General features: G+C 43.0%; 1 protein-coding gene across 1 annotated transcript in view; it reads right to left on the bottom strand.

The window, feature by feature from the left end:
- The window catches only part of LOC138629840 (WD repeat-containing protein 70), a 39,069-nt gene that overhangs the window by 12,179 nt on the left and 5,124 nt on the right, over nucleotides 1-21,766 (bottom strand). Inside the window, exons 8-13 of the mRNA XM_069713800.1 lie at nucleotides 21,121-21,274; nucleotides 17,561-17,637; nucleotides 10,511-10,685; nucleotides 2,123-2,222; nucleotides 1,575-1,659; nucleotides 1,349-1,487 (exon numbers count right to left, since the gene is read on the bottom strand). Coding sequence (XP_069569901.1) covers nucleotides 1,349-1,487; nucleotides 1,575-1,659; nucleotides 2,123-2,222; nucleotides 10,511-10,685; nucleotides 17,561-17,637; nucleotides 21,121-21,274 — 730 coding nt within the window. The remainder of the gene's footprint in view (nucleotides 1-1,348; nucleotides 1,488-1,574; nucleotides 1,660-2,122; nucleotides 2,223-10,510; nucleotides 10,686-17,560; nucleotides 17,638-21,120; nucleotides 21,275-21,766) is intronic.

Genomic DNA, 21,766 nt, shown 5'->3' with positions numbered 1-21,766 from the left:
CTCAGTGCCAAGGTTTGCAAGATAACAGCAGCTGGCTGGCAGGGTAGGAGGAGGCATAGACACACACAAACCCATCTTTTGTCATCCTCCCCCCCCCCCCCCACACACACACACACACACACACACTCCAACATGTTCTTTCAATAGCACCATGTGAAAATGTCCTGCCGAGTTAGAAGGCATTCGACTGTCAGACCTCAATGTTATGACTCTAGATAGACACTCCTGAATCTGTTGAAAAAGATTTGAAGAAGGAGAGACAGAGGAGGAGGAGGCGAAGGAGGAGGACGAGGAGAAGGAGGAGGACGAGGAGAAAGACGAGGAGAAGGAGGAGGACGAGGAAAAGAGGAGGACGAGGAGGACAAGGAGAAAGACGAGGACGAGGAGAAGGAGGAGGACCAGGACGAGGAAAAGGACGAGGACGAGGAGGAAGTCACAGAAAAGAGTGTTTGTGCTGCAGAGAGCACCTCTGCCTTCCTTTCAGCACCTATGGCTGGTTGCCTTCACCAAATGGGTTTCTGAGAAAGCGGGATTAGTATAAAGTGCATAGCATGCTGATGTGTGCTGGTGTGGTCTGGGCATGTGAAAGGAACCTGCTGATTGTGTCCGTAGATAATTTAATTTCAAATATAACTCAAAGGCTGAACATATAAAAGCGTCAATGACGGTCCTGCCAACCGTTTGTGGGAATCACTTGCACTATGGAAAGGTCACATTTCTCCCAGTGTGCCTCGAAACATTTCTAAAAACTTTCCTCCTTAACTCCTCTCGTTGATCTTGGATTTTCTCCCTCATATAATGTTGCTGCCAGGTTTTCAATATGTATTCTGATATGTTGTGTATAATGGAATTATATTTTAATACACGTTAAATAAGAAAGTAAATACCAATAGCTCTCCAAACCGGGTAGTCACATCTTAACACGAGGCCTTAAACAGCTGCTGTTGTGCATTCAAAGAGTTTTAGCCAAATAAAAACACATGTTGGCTTATAGAAAAAAACGTTTTTACAGAACATAAAGCAGAAAAAGATGCTTGGGGTAAATTAAATGAATCTATCGTGTTCATATATAGTCTATATACATGAAGAATATCGATATGAGATTTTTTAATTCCCTAATATCGATATCCTGAATCGGTCTGATGAAAACATTTTAAGGTTGCAGTTTTGTTTGAGCCCAAACCTGTTAACATGCAGGAGAAATGACAGGCACGCTGGTTTCATTATGTTTCTTTTCCACTGTTCATTTAAGGTCTTTTTTGTTGTTGTTTGTAACCAAGATTTCATATCAACGAGCTGAAAAGCTTCTCGTCATGAGAGCGTTTGGGGTGGTTGAGGCAGAACTTACTGCGTTGGTGACTTCTATTTCATAGACCTTCTGGAAGGAGGCTCGGTCGAAGAAAACCAGCTTCCCGTTTCCCTCGTTTTTCTTCACCGAGGTCCCCGTTACAACAAGCTTGTCATCTGGGCTGAAACAGCAGTCGGTCCTAACAAGGAAAATTACACATAACATCAGTTCAGAATCAACTCATAACAACCTGCCTGTAGTTAAGATGACAGCTGAAAGGTCTCACATGGAGAAGTAGTTGGTCAGTCCAGTAGCCACGTTCAGAGGCTTCCTGAAGCTGCGTATATCCCAAATCTTCAGAGTGTCATCACCTAGAAGAAGAGTTGGAGACAACAGGCAGACTGTGAGCGGAGAGATTTACTTTCTTGGAGGTTATTTACTTTACTATAGCGGACCACCTTTTCCTTTTCCTGACCAGACAGCAAAAGGCTGCAAGACTTACTTTTGATTTACATTACAGAATTATTTGAAGTTGAGGGCTCTTACACAGAGTCAGTTCTGTTTGTCTTTGTGTTAGAAACCTCTTGACTCGATTACATACCAAGAAGACACTCCGATGTTTTAGTGTATGCGTCTCGTGTGAGTCTTGTATGTTTTGTTGGACGTGGCGTCTGTTTATTTGCACACTCTGGAAGAAAGCAGCTACTTCTCTACTTTAAGCCCATCGCTTTGGATGGATAATCAAGTAGAAGGATCTGAGCTGGCTGCTGATGAATGCAACATGAGCCATCGCTGCTGTGGGCTTTGCTACGAAAGGCGAAGTCTTTTTCTTACCGCCACGTGAAGCCAGTGTCGTGCCATCGTAAGAGAAGGAGAGGCAGGAGGTGTCTGATCCTGGAGTGTGGGCTTGCCGACAGTGGAACTTTGTGTGAACCTGGAAGGAGACACAAAAAAAAAAAACAGGACATTGAACACATTGAATTTGACAGGATCTGTTAAAGTGTCATGGTTCATTAATGACGTGTAACGACTGCAGTTTTAGAGACACGTCCATGTAAATGTGTGTGACCGTGACAGTCAAACACAAAGATCATGACAGCAGAAATTCACTCCTGTGTGTGTTTTTCTGCAAGTGACAAAAACAGAGCAAATACAGAGTAAAGTTTATTTATCACTACACTGTCAATATTCATCAAACTGGATGAAATTGATCATTAATCACAGAACCAAATGAATAAAGAGCGCTCTCATAAACACGGCGCCTCAGCCACCGCCGATCATCAATATTGAAGAGTTCTTATAATCTCTTGATGTACTACTCTGTGAAACTGACAACGCTTTGCGTTCACTAGATGACATCTCAGTCTGTCACGGCAGAAACAAAAAGACCTTTTCATTCTCTGCGTCTTCAAAACAACACACGGTTTCCATTTCCACCATGAACACCGTACTCTGAACAACTTATGAAATATCAACAACTTAACACACCGTACTCACCGCATTATTTAACCAGACTGCAGACCACAGACATTTACATTGGCAAGCTTTAAGGTTCCCGTCTCATACAGGGTATTCAGATTTTTCCTACCTGAAACAGTATTATAATATTATTATAATATTCCTACACTTTAACAGCCAATAACGCTCAACAGATGCACCTCCGACTGCAGCCCAGGCGAACACCACCCGTTTGGTTCGTGGGTGTTATTAGCCATCCTTAAACGCTTGCTGTGTGTCTGCCAGTGACAACAACTATCCATGACCACCAGGATTGTAAAGCAACAGCATGACAGACAGCAGTGCTTCTCAGAGTTTTATTTTGAAATAAAGTCAATAAATAACACACTCTTCTTCCTAAAACAGTTAGAGAGGCACTCTTTTACACAGCCTCTGGAGAATGTAAATGGTAAATGGTCTGTAGTTGATTACTGCTGTTTTACCTCGAAGAGCTTTACAATTGTTGTCTCCCATGCAAAGTGCTCGTCTGCCGTAGGGAGCAACACAGCTTGCGATTGAACCGGCAACCCTGCAATCAGTGGACTCCAGCTCGACCATCTGGGCCACAGATGCCCTATAATGCCTTATGTGGAGCTTTTTCAACAAGCTTTGTCAAATCTGGCAAAATACAGAGTTATCTGATGAACTATTACTGTCTTAATAATAGATGAATCCATTTTTCAGCTGTCTGTAGTCACAGCTACTCAAATGTGAGGCTACCTTCTTTTGTCCCGTGTGAACTGAATTATCTTTTGGTTTTCAGACTGTTTGTGAGACATGTTAAGAAATTCGTAAATGTCACCTTGGACTTTAAGAACATGTTTTGGCCGTTGTTCATCAGCAACTTAAAGACCAAACAGGGACTCTGTGATCGAGAAAATAATCCGTAGTTGCAGCCCTAAATAAGGGTGGATGTCCTTCTAAAGCAGAGCTGGTATGCATTCAGTCGTAGTTGATATTAGCAGCTTCAATGGGAAAAAAAAAAAAAAAAGTAGTTCACACATTAAATATAAAAACCTCCCAACTGTTTAATGAGGCAACCTTTTCACCAAATCATGTGTATAACTCTGCCCGTAACCACATGTCGCTATGTACAGGACGAGAATGTGATCTTCCTCCACGTGGCTGATGACCAGTATGCATCGCTGAAAACCAAGTCGGCTACATGACATTTCATTTGAGGTCGTTGTACAGAGGTGAGAAAAGTCAGTCAGAGTGAATGTTATCTCATCTCTGTAGTTCATCTGGGAAAAGCAGAGCTCGAGATTCAAACAGCTATTCAACATGTACGTTTAACACAATTTCCAAGAGTGAACCTTGGTGACCTCTTGAAACGACCCGTTTCAACCCCAAATATATTTGATGCACGATGACATACGTAGGAGGAAAAGATGATTCTTATATTTGAGAAGCTGAAAACTGAAAATATTTGTTATTTTTACTTGCTAAATTCCTTCAAGCAATAATTGCTTATTAACATTGCGAGTGCTTAATTTTTTTCAGTCAACTGAATAACTGTTTCAGTCCGACATGCCTCGATGCCTCGCCTTCCCTTCCCTCCCACATTCACTTCCCAGTGCCTTCGTTTTTAACCTGGGCAGAGCGCAGCCAGATAACAGAGATCGATCATTACTAGACGGCCGGTGAAGCAATAGTCTGGGAAGTAAAGGCTTGCTAACACTCAAACAAACATAACCTTGGTTTATACAGCTACATTTTCATTAATTCTCAACGGAATGCAAATAAATCAGTGAAAAGAGAATTGCAGCAATGCAGGCTTTTGACCAGAAAAAAGTGGATAAGGAATTTGAAGTGAGCACAGAGTGTGGAAGACAGATAAGATAGAGAAATATAGAGAAAAGCGCAGGAAAATAAAATTGCAGGAGAGAGTGGAGCGTGAGGTGAATGAGTGATGGGCTCTCACGATAACGGAAGGAAACGAGGCCATACTTCACTTCCAAAGCAAGTGGAGGGAAGTTATTAACTTGCACGAGACAGATAAGACTGTTACCTTGGACTGTAGATAACACGGATTACACTTCTTCAGGCTCCAGCTATTTAGTCTGTGTCGTCTCCCCGGGGATAATGTTCTGCTCCTCATCATCATTTTACTTAGAAATTACATTTGACTCAATTCTATTCTTCTCGTTTGTTATCTTTGAATATCTGCCTATTCTTTTACTTGCTGCACTAAAATTGACTTGGTGGAAAACTAAAAGTCAAGAGGTCAATTTAATACAGAAAGTACATTTGCTAATACAGCAGGCTGTCTCATGCTTACTAAAGGAGAATGTGTGTCGCCCCTCAGGGCCTCATTTCAACCCTGCTGTGCTTTGCAGTGCCAACGGAGGAGTGTATCCACAGTTTATCCATATCAAGGTCTGGTCGGGACCAACGGCTGGGTGGGGTCAGCAGACTATGAACCGGAGGGTTTGAAGATGATCAATTGTCTTGTAATTATCTTGTCTTGTGATGTTGCTGAAGCTCATAAATCTGAGCCAGAAGATCAGATATTCCAGGCTGCTCTCTAAGGTTTGTAGGAAAATAACAGCGTGTGTGACGTGTTGATTTTATGCCACCAAACATGTAAATATTACACAATAAATACACTGGAGGGAGAAAGTGACCACATTTGCCATAACACCAAGAAAACTGCCCAGATGTGGGTTTTTTTCTCCATCAGTCTGTTCCACGACCTCAAAACGCATGTTTTTCCACTGCGGCCACACGTTTTCGTCACATCCACTAATAAGGAAAGTTACGAGCTCTCGTTCGACCGGTGATTAATCACTTTACAAAAAGTAGTTTTTTTTCCTTTTTTTTTTTTTTTATCTGACGTCTTTCTTTCCAAGATTAACACCATCTGCTTCTCGCACATGCTGTGTTTTTGACCCCCTTCATGTTGTTTTGTTATGTTATACTGTCTTCTGTGTCTGTTTTCTATGAACTGAAAATCATTTTCAGCATGTCCTTTTGTTTATTCAAAAAATATTGTCTCATCCTAACAGACAAATTACTGGAATGAGGAAAGAACTAACCTTGTCTGACTGTGGAGCAGATAGCGAAGATAAAAACAGAGAAAAAGAAACATCATGTAAATTCAAGGCAGAAAATAAGAAATATTTAATAGCACCTTTAATACGAAGCTTTTTCAGACGCACTGCAGCTATTTCTAGATCATATACTGCTGTTGTGAAAGCTTGAGTGTTTATGTTCTATCCTGATGTTGGCTGGCGTTGGAAGATGCCATGGTGTTTGCTTCCTGTGGTAATCTACACAGCCGGCTTGTGAAACCGGATTCTCCTACGCTGTTTGACGCCTGGTGACATCCTCTGAGCTGCCGTCTTCTCTCCGGCTAACAGACACCTAACTAAATTCTCAAGATTTTATTCAGGCTAATGTGAGTATTTTTTAAACCGTGTATAAGGCTTGTTAGCAACGTAAGATTTCAGACATGCATGCATAAATGCACACACACAGTCATGAACCACATTTACACAAAGTCAGCAGCAGGAGTTGATAAGGAGTTGAAGGAACACAGCACTGGGTTTTATTGTCAGCAGCCTCTGATAACAATCCACCACCGCGCCAACTGCTCCAAATCACGCTATCCGAGTAGGATTATATAAAAACTGCAAGAATCTACATCTCGGCTTCTTCCACACTTTTTAGAAGCTGCACACCTAAAGGACTTAGCGATGCCCAGTGAGCAGCCGGTTTAACATCTCACTCTGACCTCTGTAGTCGTCTGCAGATCGAGTGGCCAAACCACAGTCGTGAACAGCTGCTCTGATCTTTCATGGAAATCAACAAGTGGTAATGGTGAGGCGGTGTGTGTTAGAGAATCACACCGCAGTGAGCGTCCACATAATCCAAAAGTGAGCTATATTACAGTAACTGTATTCCTCTATGTCTCAGTTAGAGTCCGTACACGGCAGGACTGTTTGGTCAAACATGTCGTTTCCAAGTCCTGTTAAAGGTTAAAACGTGGGAACAGCAGGGAAAGCAGCTCAAAAACACCTCTTCAAAGGGACTTAGTGACCCCAGCATGCAGGTAGGGTTGAAGGGAGGGATAATCAGACTGTGTGGCAACGACAGAAACAATGGACCGGTCACAATGGAGGGACTGAGATACGGTGTGAATGTTTATGGACAGGCTGAGTCTGGATAGCTGGTGGACTCTTTGGATTGTTTTTCAGATGCTTACAGGAGGACAGCTTCATGACGAGGATCCCACACGTTTCAATCTGCAGAAAGATCTTTCTTCCTCCTTGTACTGCATGAGAACTGTGACTCGCTTAATAATGTAGAACACTTTAAGAAGGTTTTCTTCCCATTAAAATCTAATTTTAAAATCACCTGGCAGAGAAATTATCAAACGTGTCTGAAACTGATGACAGCTATCTAAAAAGATATAAAAAAAACAAGAGAAAAACCCTTTCAATGAGGAACTAGCCGAAATGTTTACTTTACTGAAGTCTACTGTACGTCACGTGTGACTAGAATAAAGCAGAGTTTGGTATCAGGAACAAGATGTGATGAAAACAAGAATCAGAACAGACCCAAAGTAAAGAAAGGACTTTCTGGCTCTGAATCCTCGTAACACTGCTCGATCGTTGTTGTTCCACAGCTGAAGTTTAAAGTGTGGCAGGTCGTTTCTTGCACGGCCGGCATTTGAGCAGTTTTTGATTGCCATGTGTGGGAAATATCTGGGAGGCAACCCACCCGTCGGTTTGTGAACTGCTGCTCCGAAGACTCCAGTTCGGCATTTTGGTTGTCGCCATCTTGTTGTTTTGGAACCAGAAGTGACCATATTTGGACGAGTTGGGGTGGATCGGACCGAGAACACAAGGACACTACATCCACCCTCCTGTACTAGAAACCTGACTGCACCCCAGGCCTGTCAATCAAACCAGGCATGCTCCCAAACATACCCTTCTTTGAGGCCTAATATCTAATCAATTAAGTCATTATTTTCAGACAGAGCACCAGAACACTGATCAGAGTGGGTTTAGTTCACGGCATCAGAACGACTTTGCATGAGAGGAGTTGACGTGTTTTGAATGGGAGTCTATTGGAACTACAGGTTTTTAGGAGCCGCCTTAGTGGCCCACAATGGTACTGCACTTTAGGGCACTTCTGCACAGGCTCCACTTTTCAGACCCGGAGAAAACATCAATTTGTATATACAGTCTATAGAAATATCAGACTTTTCTTTTGATTGAGGTTTGATGGCTGTGATCAAGCCATTACACAGAAAACAAGAGAAAGTTTGCCATGTCATGTGATGATAACACTGCACTGTAGTTTATCAAAACCACCTCCTCTGAAGTCTGGAAACATGTAAGTTCACCAATGACATCATGGCATTCCTCGGGTCTCTGGGGTAATGCTTTGGAACAAAGACCTGCACCCTGAATGCACCAAGTATCAGAGCGCACATTACCTGGCAACCATTTAAATGCAGTCTTGTCATTCTGGCACCGATCGCTCTGGTCAGAGAATGAACATGCAATCACTCTCTGCGGCAGTCCACTAAAAGAGACCTACTTGACTCCCATCATGGGATCAATCAACTCAAGTCAGGGTTCAGGAACACGATGTGTCATCTTCAATAGCTCCTCTTCAGCCTGAGCGATAGATCAAGGTCATGTACGTGATTGATCATGATGGAATCTGCCTGCATATTCTGGCCATGAGTAATAATACAACAGGAGATAGGCCTCATTTGGGAGGAGGAGGGAGCAGCAACATAAGCATCAGGAGGTCAGCTCCTTTTTTAGGCTTGTGGCTGAATCGGAGTCAGCAGCACAGGTCGCTGCTGAGGGCAGAGGCCACCGGCTGAATTCTTGAGCCGTTCAGACAGGACAGGCTCCAGTGGTCAGGAAACAGACAGGACTATTGTAAGCTGCTACGGGACGCAGGGTAAATATTTAGCTTGGACAAGGAGGGGTAATAAATGTTGAGTGCTTTAACCCAATCGCGAGAAGCATGCCGCTATGAGCGGCCCAGCGGCGGGATGATGGGTGACTGGAGAGGAGGTGGGAGTCTACACCACATTCATGAAGACACTTACAACAGCAAAGCATTCACAGGGAAACTGAATTGTTTTGAGCCCTTTGGTTATGAAGTTGGAGTAATTAGCATGTAGCCTATTTCCCATTTGACTAATCCGGATAAGCTCTTCTGTCCAATCAAGCTGTTCCAACTCACTAACTACAGCTTCATTGTCACTATCTCTATTCTCAGATGAAATACCAGAAGCACTCAACCTCGTCCACATGTACAGGAGGGGTGGACAGAGGAAAGGATACGAAGCGGAACCAAACAAAGCAATCATAGTGGAAATGTGAAGAAAAATAACCTGCTATTGTCCAGTTAACTAATGAAAACAGTCTCATGATTGTTCCAACTGTTCCAAACAAATTGTCCTGAAACTGGGCGTCCTGGATAGAAACGTGTGTCCATCAATGTTATGTTGCATCTCTTATAGCGCTTTAGGTTTATAGTGCTGCAGGACTCTCAGGTGAGCGAGGATTTCTCACACTGGTGGAAAAGCAACTTGTGAAAACATGTTTGCAAAGGAGCGAGTTGGAAATGTAACACGAGGCCAAACTGCACTGAGACCTCCGATACGTCATCGTTACACTGAACCCTGGAGCGGTAGACGTACAAGTCTTCTTTGTGTCTGATGGACAGGAAGCTAACAGAGTAACTATCAGAGGAAAGAACACGAGTGGAGCAGAAGATCTCCTCGATGGAGGATGGAGGAGGCGCTTTCTTCAGCCCTGAATGGAAGTCATTTCATCAACAGTGATTATTTATCAAATTACTCCAGTGAAAACAGGCATCTAAGTGAGTTCAGTGCTTCCCGGGAGCCAAAATCAACTATTACATCAACAATGTGAAGCTTGATGAGAGGAATGTACACTTTGATCACTTAATTGTCTAATTAACTAATAGTGGAAAATGAAGGAAATTGTGATTGGGCCTCCCAGCAGCTTCCACGTAACTCAACTCAATCATCACACGTCAGTTCATTCGCTTACATAACCAGCTATTTTGAGCCATGCTAGCAACGTGGCCGTAGCGATGGCAACCATCGTGGTCCAGAAGGAAGCATCTCAAGGATTATGGGATGGATGTCTCCTAATGGCTTTGTTTGTTTGTCTCTAACCAGGATCAATTGTAATCACCTAGTTGTTTCCTTATCTTACAGTCTTCTGCCCCTCAATAAGAGGAAGAACTTAGATTATAACTAAACACCTAAAAAACTCTCGTCAGCTGCAATCGAGATATTTAATAAATCCTGGTGAACTAAAACACCAGCAGGGGGTATTCAGCTGGTTGCAGTCTGCAGCCTGAACACTAGATGCCACTAAATCCTACACACTTCTCCTTTAATAATATTCCCAGATATTCCGAGGTTTGAACAAGCATTTGGAATTCTTCAGTGTTAGCGAGTTGCCGACCTCTGACCTCTCTGGCCTGTGACCGGGTGACCCTGATCATGAGTCTCACGGCTCGGCCATAACGAAGCAGACATCCTATGTTTACAACGCACTGCACATCGTGGTGTGTGTGTGTGTGTGTGTGTGTGTGTGTGTGTGTGTGTGTGTGTGTGTGTGTGTGTGTGTGTGTGTGTGTGTGTGTGTGTGTGTGTGTGTGTGTGTGTGTGTGTGTGTGTGTGTGTGTGTGTGTGTGTGTGTGTGTGTTGAGACTCACGCTGAGGTTTCTGTCCCAGATTTGAATGGTACCATCTTGGCAGCCTGCTGCAATGAGCTTTCCATCGCGGCTGTAGGTGCAGCATGTGGGCGTGACCTTCTTCCCCTGGAGGGAACGAGGTTTGAACACAGACTTGTGCTTCTTCTCCGACTTCAGGTCCCATGTTCGCACAGTGCTGCAGACAGACAAGAGAACTTCATTTATCCTCACCCAACTGTCAATCATTAAATATCTGTACCTCAAAACATATTTGATCATTAACAGCAACGACTGCTATTATAAATCAGAATGCCAGAGACACAATGAGCCCTGGTGAATCTCATGGAGGTGAGGTGAGGCAGCTCAGGGTGAAACAGCAGAACAGTAGATCAGTCTGACAGGTCCGTCTGAAGCTTCCATGAAATCCTGATTCTCTTTCCTCCATCTGTTGAACACATTACACAACCTGGAGCCCGGAGGAGGCGGGGTTTAAATGCATACCTTTCATAATGTACTAATGACGGATTTTATTCCCAAACGTCATAAAAAGTAAGTTCAACAAGAACCTTCCTCATGGTTGCAGGTTTATATGTCAAATATTGAACACATTAAACTGAATTTACACTTAAACTACGCAAAACTTAGTATATCCAAGTCTTCGTTCATTCATAGAATAAAACAACAACAAAACCAACATGTATAAATCTTAATTTGTGTTTCTGTTATTTGACTCAATTATCTGTTAAAATTGGGGGTTGATAATTATGTTATTCTGCCTCTTAGGGCTTAAAAGTCCAAAGAGCAAGCATGCTTCCTCCGAATCAGATTAAAACAAGGTGGAACATTTCACCCTTGACCCTGTTGCCATGACAACTTCTTCCGTCCTAACCAGAATTTAAACCTAGTTTACATTTGTAGATACAGCTCATAGTTTTAAGTCAACTAGCTCAGCATCGTTTCCTGCGTCTGGGTATCTTTCAAATATTTTTCAAAGTCAATTGTCTTTTTAAAACCAATTTCATGAAATCCACTTTAACAACAATAAAAGTACATTATGTTATACATCTTTAGTTTAGAGGGGAGAGTGTAACGCAGGTATTTCTGTGTCTCTTGCTCGGTGCTAGCTGGGCACACAGCAAAGCCTCTGCAGCCAAGTTTGAATAGAGTGAAATAAAGCGCTCTAATGTGAGATTTACCTGAGCTGAGTTTATCCAGCTAAGAGTGCTGCCAAGAGTCTGCGTGCTAAAAGCTACATCGGCGAAAGGACACTGATGACATTTCCTCACGAAGGCAGCGAAACTTGTGCATTTGAAAACAAAAACGTATTCGTGTGTATTTAGCCTGGATATGTTTATGAACTGAAAAAGACTCACGCACTGACACCAACACTCATGTCAGACAGAGTACATCCAAATGTGTCTGTGACCTCCTGCTTGCTTTAGTGGGGTCGTGACCTTTGGGTCAGGGGGTCAGCTGAGGAGTATAAACACACAGGCAGCGCTGCTACTAACAGCCAGGCAAGGATTCCTCCACAGATACACACTCAGCAGTGTTTGGATAAGTCTAACAATGTGATACAAATGCCAGCTGAAGACATATGGTTTGAGTAAAGACTGGCGAGGGTCAAATAAAACTCTGTTTGATGCATAGTTGTGTTTAAACCTACATAACACAAAGCTGGTCATAAATTAAAAACTTCTCCTGCTAGGAAATAAGTGCAAAAGCCACGTATATAAAAGAAAAGTGCAATTTGAAGGCTTCTGCATTATACAGTAAGTGTTTAGACGAGCAGGTATACATGCGAGAGTGAAGGAGGAGTGAACGCCGTGGACTCGATGAGGAATCGGTCCACCTGCTGCCTCATACAGCCTCTATTTTATTTACAGAGGACTGCAGGCGTCTGTCAGGCCAATAAAGACAACATAACCTTTAACGTAGCACACAAAACATGGAATGCTATTTATCGAAAGGTCTCTTTGTTGTGTTTCTCAAAACACGGTTTTCCCTTCAATCAGCAGCCTCCTGTTCCTGAACCGACGCTCCAGAGACAGAAAGGTGAATGTGATAAAACGAGAACTATACAACCTCAGTCATGCATGAGCACTTCATGAGGCAGCGCAGTCGTTCACACATCAACTGAGGGGTGACAACTCGCCCGGCCCAGATTGTATCTGTCTGTCAGGTTATAGTGGGGGTGATGCTCGCTGGGATCGCCTTCTCAGATGACGAGATAAGGACGAGAGACGGAAAAGAAAGGCGTGCGTCTCGTATAGAGTTGTTTACTGGTCAAATTCCAGCGATAGCTGTGCTGCCTGATGGCCGGTTGACTGACTAACTGGGGCTCTGTTATGAGAAAGGAGGATTAGGAGGGAAGACCCTCCATCTTCCATCACAGCTGAAGAAGATAAAGTGGGGAAATAACAGAGGGATTTGGGAGGCAGCGCACACAACTGCACTCAAGCAAGTAAGCCAAAGGAGAAACACTGTCGGAAGTACACAAGTGAGAAGCTGACTCACAGTTTTACATTATTACAGAAGCTACAAGCAAGAAATCCAACCAGAAATGGCCTGTAGGAGAGCAGGTAGGACACCACACGGACAAAATGAAAAAAATCTGTCCTGAATCCTTTGAGTTAGACTCAAAAAAGCTTTTCAGATTTAATCAAGCAATCGTGTGATAAGATGCTTTCCAGCCATAAAGATGTGCAGTTCAATAAGAAAGGAAACCAACTCTGCATTCACATTCACAAAAGAACTAGAGGTTACTGTCAGTCACAAACTCAGCCATGACTGTAAATTGAACAAGAAGGATAAATGCACTGCTTTAAGTTAAGGTATGTGCATTCTTGGGCAGGATATGGAACACTTGCAGTGTAAAGATGGGAAACAGTCGGAGACGCGCTGGACTGTGGATGAACCTGATGCGTCTGACCGTGTGAAGCGCCCCAACATGCTCACACACCTCATGGTGTCTGTCGTCGCTCGTCATCCCTCCTTCGTCACGCAGATCTCACTTAATAACATAAATGCTCGTTTTCATCAAGAATCCAAAGTAAGCTATCGCCAAGCATTTGGCTGATAACACTGAAAAACAGATCTCCAAGATCAGCATGCTACAAATGATTACGAGGGGTGGAACAAATATGATGTCATCGCTTGATTCACCCACAATCGTTGGCTGTTTTCCATGAGGTGGATGAGTATCAATAAACTATGATTAGGCTTAAACTACTATCGTGGCTTATAATGAATAGAAATATATAGTTATTTTGTTAATTGCAATTATTTCTGTGACAATTTATAATCAACTCTAAATGTCACAATCGTGGCTGCCGTATTAATTTCATCGGTTTAGACACAAAACAAATCAGAAATCTGCTTTTGTGTGACTTCATATTTGTGGACGCTCTCCAAAGATAATTCTTCAAAATGACGCATATCAAATCATGCGTTTGGTTTGCGCACATGATCCAGACAAACTGTTTGTTCCTCAGCAGTAAGAGGACGTGCCATGTTGTCCGCTGGGTCTCCAGGTCCAGCTGCAGCCCTGCAGCAAGCCAGCACGAAGGGAATCCCTGGCATTTCAACCTCCTGGAAAACATTCCTCAGATTGTGTGTATGTGTGTGCACACATGCTCGAGTGTGCCTCAACACTCCACAGAAGTAACATGTGGGCCCAATTAGAAAGTCGCCGTTTGTCCTATCATCTGCTCCGCTGGCTGAAATTTCAGTCGCACAAAAGCACATAACATGAATTTCTGATGGTTCTCAGGGGCACGATAAAACCAAGAAGCAGCTATATCTCGTCCTTACAGACAATCTTTTCACAGTCTTATGGTCTCAGTACTTGAAGTAGAATGGCTTGTTAACTTTTAACCAAAATTATTGGAGGTTTTTGAGCCACTTTTGGTTTCCGGTTTTGTTCATTAAAAAAAAGCTGCAGCGCTGAAATCACACCACTGACAAAAAGTCCCATCCATATTTTTAGTTTACTTCAAGTTGAGTCCTGCCAAAGAAATCCTTCCACCGGGAGCAGAACCAGCGCACACTGCCTTCACTTTCTGGGAAATAAATCTGTGGGTTTCAAACAGGTGTTCAGTCTTTCAGCAAAGACTTAGTTAGACTTAGTTTAAGTGGCTCAATGCTTAATAGGCATTTGGCGCTCTTGGATCAAACAGGAATATTGTTGGAAAACATTGTGCCATTTTACAATTGAAAACTCTCAAACAGAAGGAGAGAAAAATGTGAAATGTTGATAGATTCACAGCCATCTGACCAGAAGTGCTTTTAATAACCGGCTGGAGTCGCACAGTTCTGCTGGAGCTCCATTCAGTCCTCAGTTTGCATGAACAATCACAACCACCCTGCTGCTGCATTCTTACAATGGCTTCATCGGTGCTTCCCGCTCATCCACTTCCTCTCAAGGAAAAAAAAGTCTGTGTTAATGAAATCATTGAAGGAGCCGGGAGGCAGCTCTCATGAATGAGATTCCACACAACTGCAGGGGATCTTTAATTAAGAAGCTGGGCGGTCCACTGATCATCCTTAATAAGCTATTCAAATAAACACAACAAAGGCTTTCTAACTAGGCAGGAAGACCTGGACAAGCCTAGATGTTGGTCTAGTGTTGAAGCAGACAGAGCCAGTAGGAAGACACCCACTGGTACCACAGGCCGACTGCTGGTCCATTCTCCAGACTACAGCCCGGCCTCTCGGCAGAATCCTCACTCATTCAAAGGATGAAGCAGCAAACATCACGAGGTGGAGGCAGAGAAAGGAGGAAACATCCTTTGATGGTCCGTCTATATCAACTGGAGCCTCAATAATCCACGTGGACTGAAAAGCCCGGCTGTCCATAAGGTTTCTGTGTTACATCCGGACTCCCAAAGGTCCACCAGTTATGGTACAGCGGTGGCACAGTTCTGTTTCCCGCCTTCGTGGCAGCTGCAGAGAAATCTGCATTAATGCAGATACGCTTTGTACAATAGACAGATTTCTGTTTTTCCCTCAAGTTCATGTATTAGTTATGAGAAAGAGAGACACTTTGGCATCCATTGACAGAAAGATCCTGGACATGCTGTCTATGATGTCACAGCAGGATTTCACATTCGTTGGTATTTTAGCAATTACAAAAGCTAGATAATGTAAATGTGGTAAAAACAGGGAAAGTTCACAGCTGTGGCGGGTTGACAGTCAATCAAGCAAACTCTCCCGAACACATACTGCATATCTTAGTTATAATGTCTACTGTAGAGCGAAGAGCAACTCATTGTATTTAGACTGTTTATTGAGTCCGTCAGTGTGTTCAGAAACATTTCTGTCAGATTAATTTATTCAGTTAAATCAAAAATTCACTCAAACCTTGAGCATTTTTTTTATATATATAAAAGTGTTTAAAAAATGCTTTAAGGATGGAAAGAAAACAATCATGTATATGTGCAAAAAAAAAAATCTCGAAAGATGTAATTTTACAAAATAACTGACTTGACAAATGTTTTAAAACTGCCTGACAACAAGCAGTTGGCGCTGGAGGATCTGTTAAACTGTCCTCTGGTTTATATTGTGAACAAGATGGGAATTCTACTTGTAAGCAACTACAATTCGACACCTGTTTAAAGCTTCAGTTGCACCGTGTGCCCAGAAGCAATAAAAGGGACTTTTGGTTGAAGTGGCAGGTTTGAGGGTTTGGACATTAACTAACATGATGAAGTAAAAGTGCAATATGGTAAATTTAACAAGGGTTAAATGGACAACCTCTTCCACCTGTGAATCAGTGAGGCTGCCTCTCTTTCCACCTCGGTGACCCAGGTTGCGGTGCTGACCCGGTTCTGCTGCTGTGAACCTTCCTCCCATGCAGCTGCTCTCCACTGAATGGCTCCCTGTGCGCTGCTCTCCTGTGTGCTGGCTCGGGGCAACACCCAGTGCTAACGTGCCAGGGGAGGATTTCCAGAGCCTCAATAAGAGCTAAATAAACCAACCTCCACATCTGGGAGAGCAGTAACACTGGTAAACACTGGGCCGAGGCCTGCCCACAAAGCCAGGCCCTTGTTTCCACTTAATGATGATAGCTCTGGGTTTCTGCACTGCTGCCTGTCACACTCACTTAGACTCATCACTGTGGTGCAGCTCAATCACACACGCTCACTCACGAATATCCCTGCACACCTTTACACAGGGCAGAAAGTTACAGCTTCCGCAGCCAGACACGTCTTGTGCTGTTTTTAAGGAGGCAGCAGCCTACTAAACCTCCGCTGTCTGAAACAAAGATTACAAATAAGTGCATGACATCTTATCCTCTCCTGCAGTTGAACGGGTCCAAAGCACTGCACACAAACGAAGGGCTGCATTTGGACAACATGCAGTATAGATGTGCCCTGTGTCCATGCACAGCTATGAGGTCAGGCTACTGTTTTCAGCAGCATAGTCTGGACTAGAGGACTCCCTGCTGGTGGCAAAGGAGATGAGAGCAAAGAAAAGTGTTCAATGACAGCACTGCCTCAGACATGTACGGCTGTAAGGAGGGCGCTGACTGTTGGAGAAGTAATCACAATATTACATTAATAAGAGGTGGGTCTGTACATGTTATTGTTAAATATGCAACGCCTGAAAAAACTTGCTTTGATGACAAATGTTTTGATTGATGTCACTGTCATTTACACAGTTTGCATTCGGCCAGCGTGGGAATGTCTCACCAGATAGATGTAAAAACTCTGTATGCTGTCAAACACAAAGATTCATCTGGTGGTCGGAGGCTCTTTAAACTTTAACTTTAAAGCTGGAACCAGCTGGCTCTGTTATGAAAATGAGACAGGACAAGGTAACTATTTCAGATAACTATTTAAAAGCACAGCTCACCCATCACATACTGTTCAGTTTGTTTATGGACTTTCTTTATGATTATTGTAGTTGATAACCCACAAAATGATACGTCTACAGCCTCATAACTTTTCCTCCACATGAAAGAATCTGCTACACAATTATCGTTTAGGTTTATGAACCATATTGAAGCACAAAAAGACAGAGGAAGTGATAGCTTCTATTCACAGCTTCCAAAACTCATTCATAACTCACCCATCGTTGGAGCAGGTCATGAACTCTTCTTTAATCTTGGGATGCCAGCAGCCGCAATTCAGCATAGCTGTGTGGCCCTGAAAACAACGCCAACAGAAAATGAACCAACACTTGTGAGAAGCATTAAATACCTGCTGACCAGAGCTTCCAGTCACTTTAAGGTTCCCCACATGATCACCTTGTTAATATGGATCCAGTCTGCAACATGGACATCCAGAGCTGACATCTGTCCTACAATTGATTTCAAACTCATTTGCTATTTAATGACAATCTGCCAGCGTCATAGCAGAAAGAGCAGCTGGAAACTTAAGAAGAGTAAAAGTTGCCAGAAGGAACCAATGAAAGTAAATTCATATATGCAAATTTTGCAAAAATGCACAAAGACAGCTGCTGTTCTTCATTCTGTCTCACGCCACAAGATGCAAAAGCTCATTGGTTAATTAATTTAAGGGCGCCATTATATTTTTGTGATGGTGCATTTCAGAGCTGTGGTGAGTTGGATGGAAAATCTGAGGCCTTCATCCAGTTATTTGGCCTCATCTAAACGCACCGTATCGAGCTCTCTTTGGAGGAAAGGAACCCTAATTGGATCATATAGTACCACTGACGTTTGGCCTTCCAACCGAGCCGGTGAACTCTGGCCGTGCAGCCGGCTGTGTCACAGCTTCAAACAGTGAGCTGCTAGCAGAGGAACTTTAAGCCATTTCCTCTGCTGGAGGAGTTCGGTGGAGAATTACTGACAACAAATGACTTCAAAGCGGGACGGAGGCAGCGAGGCCCCCCCGACCGCCAGGTCACAGAGGAACATTGCAGCGTGCTGCAGGAAGGCTTCAGACATGACATACCGCTGTTTGACAGGACGCTGAGCAAAGCAGAGCTGTGCATGAGCACGAGTTGACCAAATGACTTTGGTATGTGTGGATCAGGAAGAGGACCTACCTGGTCACCGTCAAATACTGAGAACACACCACTTTAATAATTCATTAAGTGGAGCTGACTTGCTGTTTTATGACTGAAAAGAATTACAAATTACTACGTTGTTAAATTTGATGGTGAAATCCACACAGACTATATGATGAGGTTAAAGAACTAATGGGCTGTGAAGGGCTTCCCAGCTCTGTGCAACAACATCACAATGAACAACCATCCGTCACAGGAGCTTCATAATTAGAGTGAAAGAGACGCTTCTCTTCCTAAATCCAATTCATCTTCCTCAACAGTTTAGGACAACAAATTGCCAACGACTGAAAGGAAACAGACCGATCTTCATAATGACAAACAGACAGGATCCACGATGAACTGGGGACCAGACGGTTTCTTATTATTGGAAATGCTTCTAGTTGAGGCTCCACAGGAATCTGCATTGGTAGCTTTAAGTTTGGATGCTGGAAGGATTAGTTGATCAATGCTGAAAACTGGATCTGGGTGAGGAACTGTTTTGACTACCAAGCTGCCAAATATTCTCTGCTTTCAGCTTCTCTGATCATCTTCTCTGTTTTTCAGTCTTTGAATTTGTAGAGTCAATCAGACAAAATGATTTTAGGACACTGGCATATTAAAATTAAAGATTTGTCACTATTTTTCTCGATGTTATTGACTGAACTATTATTTAAGATCCTGTCCGGGTTTGTTCAAAGACATATAGAAAGACTCTGCTATGAATTAATGTTGTATCTGATCTGATTTCTCTTAATATTTGAAGGACATCTATCTCCACGTCACTGAAACATTCAGAATCATCAAAATACAACTGTTGTTGTTTCAAACAGTTGACTGGATAGAAGATGTCTGCTGCATCACGGGAAGGAAGAAACACCTGCTTCAAGTTTACACGTTACGACTGCATATGTTGCTGACTGGTTCCCAATTGGTTTTAAAAGTAATAATTGATGTAACAAATGCGGTTTGTATGTAAAATATCTTTAATTACAATTTCAGATGACCTCAGAGAAACTTCCCACTTTGATCAGATGAATGATGAGAAAACATCATGCAGCACATTGAAGGTCAAACATCCGAGAAAAGTGACAGCGACCCAAACACATATTTGAGTGGAGGCAGATTTAAAAAGAAAAACATCTACTGCATATGAGCCTGTGTGTGTGTGTGTGTGTGTGTGTGTGTGTGTGTGTGTGTGTGTGTGTGTGTGTGTGTGTGTGTGTGTGTGTGTGTGTGTGTGTGTGTGTGTGTGTGTGTGTGTGTGTGTGTGTGCCAGATCTCTGCACACAGTGGGAGGAGACAGGAGGGAAATCATTGTCTGTCAACAGAGGCCGTGTACAGGCAAGTATATAATTATCACGAGACACAACTAATGGCCAAAACACATTTTCATTCAACCAAAGTCCAGATGGGACCGAGCAGGACAAGAATGTAGGACATTCAGGAAAACACTACTTGCGATCAATGGGCCTTCAAGTAATTGGTATGGGTGGTATAAACCATGTCTAAATGCACTGCAGCTGGCACACATGGTTACTGACCACCAACCTTAAACACAGTAAAACCCAAACATGGACACTTCATTAGGATCCCTCTTTGTAGATTCAGGTACATGCAAGAAATGAAGCGCGGCAGTCCTGAATGCATGTGGTGCTCGTCTCCCCCGGAGACCACCTCCAGCTGGTCGCACAGACCATCATCACAGACCATCATCACACAACCACAGACCATCATCATCATCACACAACCACAGACCATCACACACAACCACAGACCATCACACACACAACCACAGACCACCATCATCACACAACCACAGACCATCACACACAACCACAGACCATCATCACAGACCATCATCACACAACCACAGACCATCATCATCACACAACCACAGACCATCATCACACACAACCACAGACCATCACACACAACCACAGACCATCATCATCACACAACCACAGACCATCACACACAACCACAGACCATCATCATCACACAACCACAGACACCTTGCTACCATTATGCGTTGGCAGGGTTTATCCTCAGAAGAGTTTGGAACGAGCCGTCATGAATGAAAACATAAACGTCTGCAACATCCTCCAGATTAAATCCACATTATTACAGCCGGGCTCGTCTGTTTTATAGTTTTGGTCGACATTCTTTTACTTCTACTCAGGAAGATAACAGCTGAAGTCTCAGAACACATCCCAGTTGGACTAGGAAAGAAACACACGCTATTAGACTATCAGACAGGTTTCAAGAAGTGTGTTAATCTTCTGTAAATGAAGAAGAACAGTAAGAATATTCCCAAACTGTCATGTGTAAACATCCATCTAGTTAACAGACTCACTTCTTGACACAACTTGCTGCTGTTGTGTGCACACACAGTTTTCCTTTGAAGAACTCACTTCTACTTGTATTCTCCAAATAAACGTCTCTGGATTCAGACTGAAGCTGTTGGCTTCTTTACAACCTGCCGGATCATCTGCCTCCTCATGTTTGTTGCCAAATGTCAGCAATCATAATCCAATTAAAACAATGGACAAAATTACAAATGGAGACCCAACTTGTCTACCAGAATCACTATAAGTATAAGTGTGAACACCCCTCTGACATACCTTGGTATTAGCCATGTCCACGATGTACTGGTCTCCTTTCGGGCACTCCATCACATTGAAGCCATCGCGGTCCAACACTTTGGCCTGAGCGTTCCCAGAAACCACCAGGAGGACATCACCAGTGATGCTGTACTGCACAGACTTGATCTGATGGCTGAGGGATCACACACACACACACACACACACACACACACACACACACACACACACACACACACACACACACACACACACACACACACACACCATCTGTACTCTATGAATGTACAAGTCTTCTGCATCACAACACTGTTATATAATACAAGAAGTCTCTAATCCTTCGAACAGGAGATTCTTCAGTAACATCTGATCATGATTTGTCTTTGATCTACGACGAGCACTAAACATAAAAACTAAAACAGTGAGCACGACGGCCTTTTGGAGGTGTGAAACAGAGAATGATCTTTGAAACATATCACACAAACATATTACATCTATATGCTTGTGAGGAATATGCACAAGCTATGAAAACAAATCTCCCTTGAAACAATAAAGATTGTTTTTATTGATCTCGTTAAAAAGAAGAGCTTTAAAAGTTTATTTGGGGCTTTCCAAACACATTAATGTTGAATTGTAACTAAAATAATCAAGAAAACAGATACATCGT

This window comes from Brachyistius frenatus, unplaced genomic scaffold, assembly GCF_029030835.1.
Source record: "Brachyistius frenatus isolate BFR_SWC_R1_liver_20210118 unplaced genomic scaffold, ASM2903083v1 Contig_122, whole genome shotgun sequence".
NCBI classification, from domain to species: Eukaryota; Metazoa; Chordata; class Actinopteri; family Embiotocidae; genus Brachyistius; species Brachyistius frenatus.
Note: the sequence above shows the minus strand (reverse complement) of the source record. Positions and strands in the feature narration are given on the sequence as shown.